This window comes from Oncorhynchus masou, chromosome 6 (assembly GCF_036934945.1).
Source record: "Oncorhynchus masou masou isolate Uvic2021 chromosome 6, UVic_Omas_1.1, whole genome shotgun sequence".
NCBI classification, from domain to species: Eukaryota; Metazoa; Chordata; class Actinopteri; order Salmoniformes; family Salmonidae; genus Oncorhynchus; species Oncorhynchus masou.
In genome coordinates, this window is record NC_088217.1 from 60,388,426 (window position 1) to 60,395,880 (window position 7,455).

Genomic DNA, 7,455 nt, shown 5'->3' on the forward strand with positions numbered 1-7,455 from the left:
GAGATGGGAGGCAGATGCTGGATTACTGTACTGTGAGTCCTGGGAGAATTGAAGGCTCACTTCGCAAACATCACGTCGAAAGACGCCTGTTTGAGAGCTAGAGGATTGTTGAGCAAACCGTAAGCAGAGCTTCCACAGCCTCGAGGGGACCTTCCTTATTCTGGCACAGTCTCTTGAGTCTACACAGAGGAGCGTTCTCTTTCTGTCTATCCATCCCTTTCATTCTCCATTCTCTCTCATACAGTCTCTTCCTCCTATCTAACCTGAACCTTCCCCTCTTACTCTTCTCTCTCCCTATCTTGCCTCCACACTCTCCTGCTCTCTCCCCCTCCCTCTCTATCTCCCTTTAGCTCACCACTCTGATTTCAGTAGTAGAGTTTCTGCTACTGTGTAATGAAGAGCTGCTTCCCAAAATAGCACACTATTTCCTATATAGTTGCACTAATTTTGACGAGAGCCAATAGACACTCTGGTTAAAAGTAGTACACTATGTAAGGAATAGGGTGCCATTTGGAAAACACCCAAGGTGTGGGGAGATTGGCCTCCTGTGTATGGTCTTAAAATCCTCAGCTTTAGTTTCCCTCTCTGAATAGAATTCCAGCAAGACACAGTATAGTGTAAGATGATAGCATGAGATGGATGTCGCTGATTAACTTCTAGCTACAACACTAGAGTTCTCTCTTTAGGGATGATTTGGTATTTCTGTGTAGTCTTGATAACATCCAAACACAAGTCCAACAGGTTCTTTAACGTGAGAACTATACTAATCGCCATCAATTGATAAGAAAATGTCCACATACTGCATGGCGTAGGAATAGAACACATGACAATAGAGGAAAACAATGTTTGTGTTTTTTTCTTAGATAATAGTCCTATTGTGTGTCACTTCCTCGCCAGTCAGAATTTGATAATTTCTTTGTCCCTTTCTCACACCACAAACAATGGCGAGATAGGTGTTTGCTCAAATTACGGTTTATGTCTTGACCTGCTCTGTCAATTCCCAGGTGACAGCACAACGGATCAATTTCCCCCCGTACGTTCATGAATCTCTCAATAATTGGGCAATACCTGTAAATCCAGCACTGCACAATGAGAAAAACATAATTAAATTGTATCACCTTTAAAACCCTCGGGAATCCCCTGCTATCAGGAAACCCCTTAACCGACTCTCTCTTTTTCTCCATTTCTCTCTCCCTCTCTCATAGCAATCTCCCTCTACCTTCCCCTCTCCCTCACTCTCTCTCTCATCCTCGTTCTACTGAGTCATTATGTGCTTCGTGCCTTGAAATATCAGGTTAAACTTTGAGCAACTACAGAATGTATCACAAAATGTCTCAGAGTACTGATCTAAGATCAGCACCCCCCCCCCTCAATATTAATTATGATTCAAAGGACAAAACTGATCCGAGATAGTTCAGCACTCCTACTCTAAAACACTTTATAAATACGGGCCCTGGTTTTCACCTCAAAGAATATGAGCCTCGGTCAGCAATAAAACCAGGCATTCCTCCTGTGCTTTTCACAACAAGGTTTTCAGGCATGATATCTAGCTTTTAAGTATTGCATTGAAAAAAAGAGAGAGAGAGAGACATTCTTCCAGCGGCTTGCACTTTAGCATCCTATGGCACAGGCCTGCCCCTGGATTAAGCTGTCATTTAGTCAGGCAAATAGAATAAGTGCTGTGGATTAGGGTGACACAGTCATGCAGATAAGCAGACCACTGGCAAATACAGCTCCATCCACTCACACCCAAATGCAGCTCTCTTCTCTGGAAAAAAAGAGAGAATGTGACCGGGTGGGTGAGCATACTAAACAGACAGTACCGGTGAGTGACAGACAGCTTGTCAAAAAGTGCTCCTGCCACTTTGCTGACCCGCTGTAGCCACGGCAACATAAGGGGCCAGACGATAACTGTGAGTTGAAAGAAACAATTAGGCTTCTGACAGGTTCTCATGGATTGATTGGGAAAAGGATAGGCATGCGTGTGAAATTCATTAACTCTCTGACAGCCTCCCAACCCCATTTGTGCTCTCAGGTGTTTCATTTCTCGACCACTTGAAGTACATTTCCCCCCTCTCTGAAGTTCTGGAGGTGTAGTCGTTTCCCCTATCAGTGCTTGAGTGACTGCCAGTTACATTTGCTGGGGCAATCACAGTTGAATTGCTTGACACAATTTCTTGTTTGGATGAAATCCAGTTTCTTTAACCATCTTCTATTACAATATTTAGACCTCTTTGAAATTGTTATTCAATCACAATACCTAATTAAAAGTTAAAGTGTATGTTTGCCTACCTGTGGAATAAAGCACAATTATGTAAATATAGCAACAGAGCAATTAAAAATAACTATACTGAACAAAGAAATAAACGCAACATGTAAAGTGTTGGTCAGATGTTTCGTGGGCTGAAATAAAAGATCCCAGAAATGTTCCATACACACAAAAAGCTTATTTCTCTCAACTTGGGTGCACAAATGTGTTTACATCCTTGTTAGTGAGCATTTCTCCTTTGCCAAGATAATCCAGCCACCTGACAGGTGTGGCATATCAAAAAGTTGATGAAACAGCATGATCGTTACACAGGTGCACCTTGTGCTGGGGACAGTAAACGGCCACAACTCAATGCTACAGATGTCTCAAGTTTTGAGGAAGTGTACAATTGGCATGCTGACTGCAGGAATGTCCACCAGAGCTGTTGCCAGAGAATTTAATGTTAATTTCTCTACCATACTGTCACAACTTCTGCTGAGGTCGGGTCCTCTCCTTGTTCGGGCGGCGCTCGAGGGTCGGCGTCGGCGGACTTCTAGCCATCATCGATCCACTTTTCATTTTCCATGTGTTTTGTCTTGTTTTTCCTCACACCTGGTTTCAACTCCCTCAATCATTTGTTTTGTATTTAACCCTCTGTTCCCCCCACGTCTTTGAGTTGCATTGTTTATTGTAAGTGCTTGTGCACGTGTTGTTTGGTGTGCGACGGGGTTTTGTTACCCAATTATTCTTGTTATTTTTATGCCGTGGGTTTTGCTATTGAACTGCTCCGGCTATTACCAAGTTCTGCTATCCTGGGTCTGATTTCCCTGCTACCGATTACGCACCCCTTACACATACGTTGTTTTAGAGAATTTGGCAGTATGTCTAACTGGCCTCACAGCCGCAGACTCCGTTTAAGCACGCCAGCCCAGGACCTCCACATACAGCTTTTTCATCTACGGGGTCATCTGAGACCAGCCACCCGGACAGCTGATGAAACTGTGAGTTTGCACAAACAAAGAATTTCTGCACAAACTGTCAGAAACCGTCTCATCTGAATGCTCGTCATCCACACCAGGGTCTTGACCTGACTGCAGTCGTAATTGGCTTCAGTGGACAAATGCTTACGTTCGATTGCCACTGACACGCTGGAGAAGTGTACACTTCACGGATGAATCCCGGTTTCAACTGTACCAGGCAGATGGCAGACAGCGTGGATGGCGTTGTGTGAGTGAGCGGTTTTCTGATGCCAATGTTGTGAACAGAGTGCCGCATGGTGGCCGTCTGAGTATGGGAAGGCATAAGCTACGGACAATGAACACAATTGCATTTTACGATGGCAATTTAAATGCATAGATATACCGTGACAAGATCCTGAGGCCCATTGTCGTGCCATTCATCCACCGCCATCATCTCATGTTTAAGCATGATAATGTGCGGCCCCATGTTGCAAGGATCTGGACACAATTCATGGAAGCTGAAAAGCTCCAGTTCTTCAATGGCCTGTATATTAACCAGACATGTCACCCATTGAGCATGTCTGGGATGCTCTGAATCAACGCGTACACAGCGTGTTCCAGTTCCCGCCAATATCCAGCAATTTCACACAACCATTGAAGACAAATGGGACAACATTCCACAGGCCACAATCAACAGCCTGATAAACTCTATGCAAAGGAGATGTATCATGCTGCATGATGCAAATGGTGGTCACACCAGATACTGACTGGTTTTCTGATCCACACCCCTACCTTTTTTTAAGGTACGGTATCTGTGTTCACAGTCATGTGAAATCCATAGATTAGGGCCTAATTCATTTATTTCAATTGACTGATTTGCTCATGTGAACTGTAACTCAGTAACGTCTTTGAAATGGTTGCGTTCATATTTGTGTTCAATGTAAATAAAATCCCAAGTCAAACCAATCCTAAATAACACCCCTTACTTTTTGGCTTCAGCCATTGTGGAATATCAACAAAACATAACAGGAAATGTTTATAAATACTCTGGAGCAAACTGAAGTTCACGGTATACACTCACACACACACACACACACACACACACACACTATCTCTAAGCCGCCAACGTGTGTCCCTCCCTAACAGCAGGTTGATACTTATTGTCATGAGTTTTGTCCTGGAGGCAGAACAGTGATTTTCCCTTAGTGGGGCCAGCTGCAAAGGAAAAATTGGCTATATATATATATATATATATATATATATATATTTATTTATTTATTTATTTATTTATTTTTTAATGAAAACAACAATGGGCGTTTTCGTCTTAATTTAAGGTCGGCGTTAGCAGTATGCCTAAGGTTAGGGTTAGTTTAAAAATCTTAAGATATCTTAAGATATTATGACTTTGTGGCTGTGCCAGCTAGTGACCACTTCCAGAACAAGATTTATGACGGAAAACACAAACCTTCTCCCTAAAATGGAAGAGCTGGCGAGAGGGGCCTTGAACACTGACACTGCATCAGCCTGGAATTACCATTAGTCTGGCAGCACTTGGCTAGCGAGTGTCCTCTCCAGCATACAGAGTGACTGCTGTCTCCTGTTACAATGCAGGTGTTAGGGTGCTGCAGGATGATGTATGCAAAGGAGTGGGGAGCGCTTGGTAATGTATGCAGAGAAGCAACATTTTTCCAATAGATTTCTTTCCTTGGCAAAGGGGCAATGGCCAATGAAAAAAAACACCATGGGCTGCATTCAACACTACTATTTCCCACTGAAATGAATAATGTTGGTTGTCTGTTCTTCTGCTTATTTGGGAGAGTGGTGCTGAAATGCAGATGACTGACTGGCATGACATATCAATTCATAAAAATAAAATAAATATCTACACAGAATATCCTGATTTACAGCAGGGCCTACTGCACATTATATATTAAAGTTGTGTAACTAATGCACATTACCAACAAAAGAGAGGTTCCCATGCCTTTGTCCAAGAATTAAGTTTGATTTAAAAATAAATCAGTCTACCACCAAATCCATATGGAGTTATGCATCGGAAATAAATAAAATGGACACCAATCCATAAAGTGTGATCATCAATTTCTACGATAAATAACCACAAACGTAAGTAATAAACTGCCTTAATTTTTTAACGAAGAAAGGGTATTCCAAGAGTCTCGGATTTACAACCATCTTTGTCCTTGACTGTTTAGTAAAGTTCTCTTGCGCGCATGATCCTCTTTTGTGGGTGAGTGTAATATAATGATGTGCCCAGAGCGCCACCTTACGGGTGAACAACTCAGCAGGGGCAGACCGTATCAAACTCATGAACACCGAAGATGGTGGATAAATGAAGATAATTCACTCTGGTCATTGATATTTTTTTTAAATGGTCAGTTCCGGTCAACTTAACTGAGTGTGTGTCCCATAGACACCCAAGGCAATAGCAGCAGGTTCTGGTATAAATAATTCATTGACTTTCATTTAAACAGAAAACCCCCCAGAAAATAACAGCCAGTGGGGTGTCTCGCTTTCTCATCTGTCTCGGATGAATACTTTTTGTAGCCTTGCTCATAGACGAGATAAGAAATTCAATGGCACTGAAAAAGTATGATAAAAATTGTAAAACAAATAAAATAAAATCTTTGACATTTGGCCTTTCAGTCTATGGATTTCAACCACGTTCACGAATGTCACGATTATTAATGTTATTTTCTTATTTAGATGAGTTTTTCTGTTTATTAACAGTGGATTTGAAGAAGGCCTACATATATTTAATGATTTTGTTCATTAAGCCTACTATCAGATATTCAGCTAGATACAATTTGAGAGCAAGAAAAAGCTAAGGTGACTGAGACAGCAATCTGTTCCGTGGTATCAAGTTATTTTAAAATTTCGTCCAACTACCGTCATGTTAAACTGTTTAAATATAGGTTACAGCACAAATATATTTTCCACGAAAACTTTTACCACAATGTAGCAATGGGTCTGTCTCACTTATTTCCAATCAAAACCTAATTTCGAATCGCGAGTATGAATATGGGAGGTAGATTATATCCGTACATAGCCTAGGTTAGGTTATAGGAATTGGCCTCGTGTATAGTGAAATGTTGTTTAAAAAATAAATAAAAGCAGAGTTCATTCGAGTTGGTCCACGTATAGCCTATTCAACGTTATGCGTAGTTTACTTATTATCACGTTATAAACTACTCCGAAATTACCGCTGCTTTGTGTAATGGTTATGTGTTGGATAGTTTAGCCTATCTGTGTCATAACGAGTCTGCATTACAGATACACGTCAATATTCTCGACTTTGTCAATGTCATGTTTTATAGCCCAGGCTACATGTTAAAAACATCTTGACCAAAAGCTCCCCAAATTGCGCTTTGAGTAACAAGTGCTCGAAGGGCGTGCATTTTGATACCGTGTGTGTGTGTGTGTGTGTGTTGTGTGCGTGTGTGCGTGTGTTGGAAGCGTACGTGCGTGCGGGTTCAATTATGTAGCCTACAATATTCGAAAATAAAAGTTGGAGACGCAGCATTAACTCCTACGCATGCACCTGCCCACGGTCCCTGCGTATCGCTATCTCCATCTCCAAAGCAGATGAAAGTAACCTATAGGCTTCTAAGCACTTCCGAGAAACAAGAATACACTTACCTGGAAAGAACTGTCCACATATTAAGTCCAGCAGTTGAAAAAGAATCGAAGCAATGAGGTAGTTCCCTTTGTCCATTTTGTCAGTGACTATTTTACATGCGCGCCTCCCGTCCGTTTACTCGCTGACTGTATACACTGACAGTACCCTCGCATTGGTATTGCAGTGAGGGAGTAGACCTACTGAAAGGCAGTATACAGCAATCCCGGTTGATTGTATGACTTCAATCAGTAACTGATGGCAAGCGTAGTTGAGAACAGATAGAGAAGAGCGAGGAGAGTGGCAGAACATTCCGATGTCCCCGGGTTCCCTAAAGCCTACCTGACGCTCCGACACGACGTTTGAACCTCTATCTCTGTGTTGGAGTCTTATATTCCGCTGTGCTGGGGCAGAAGAAAGACGTGACAGTGTGCGAGCTATTCTTTCTCCAGTGCTGACACTCACTTCTGATGCCGAAAGTGCGGCTGCTTCCTAAAAAAGAGCAGCCTTTCGTGCGCCCAATGAAAGCTTCCCGCGCTTTGATAACCTTTTAGCTATGTCAAAAGTGAGATTTCATTGGCACCCTTGATAAAGATAAGCAAAAAATATTGTATAAA

General features: G+C 42.1%; 1 protein-coding gene across 1 annotated transcript in view; it reads right to left on the minus strand.

Annotated features, from left to right (window-relative positions):
* LOC135542364 (receptor-type tyrosine-protein phosphatase T-like) overlaps nucleotides 1-6,966 on the minus strand; it is a 553,030-nt gene extending 546,064 nt beyond the window's left edge. Inside the window, exon 1 of the mRNA XM_064969287.1 lies at nucleotides 6,862-6,966. Within this exon, the coding sequence (XP_064825359.1) occupies nucleotides 6,862-6,937 (76 nt within the window). The 5' untranslated portion in view covers nucleotides 6,938-6,966. The remainder of the gene's footprint in view (nucleotides 1-6,861) is intronic.
* Between the last annotated feature and the right edge of the window lie 489 nt (nucleotides 6,967-7,455).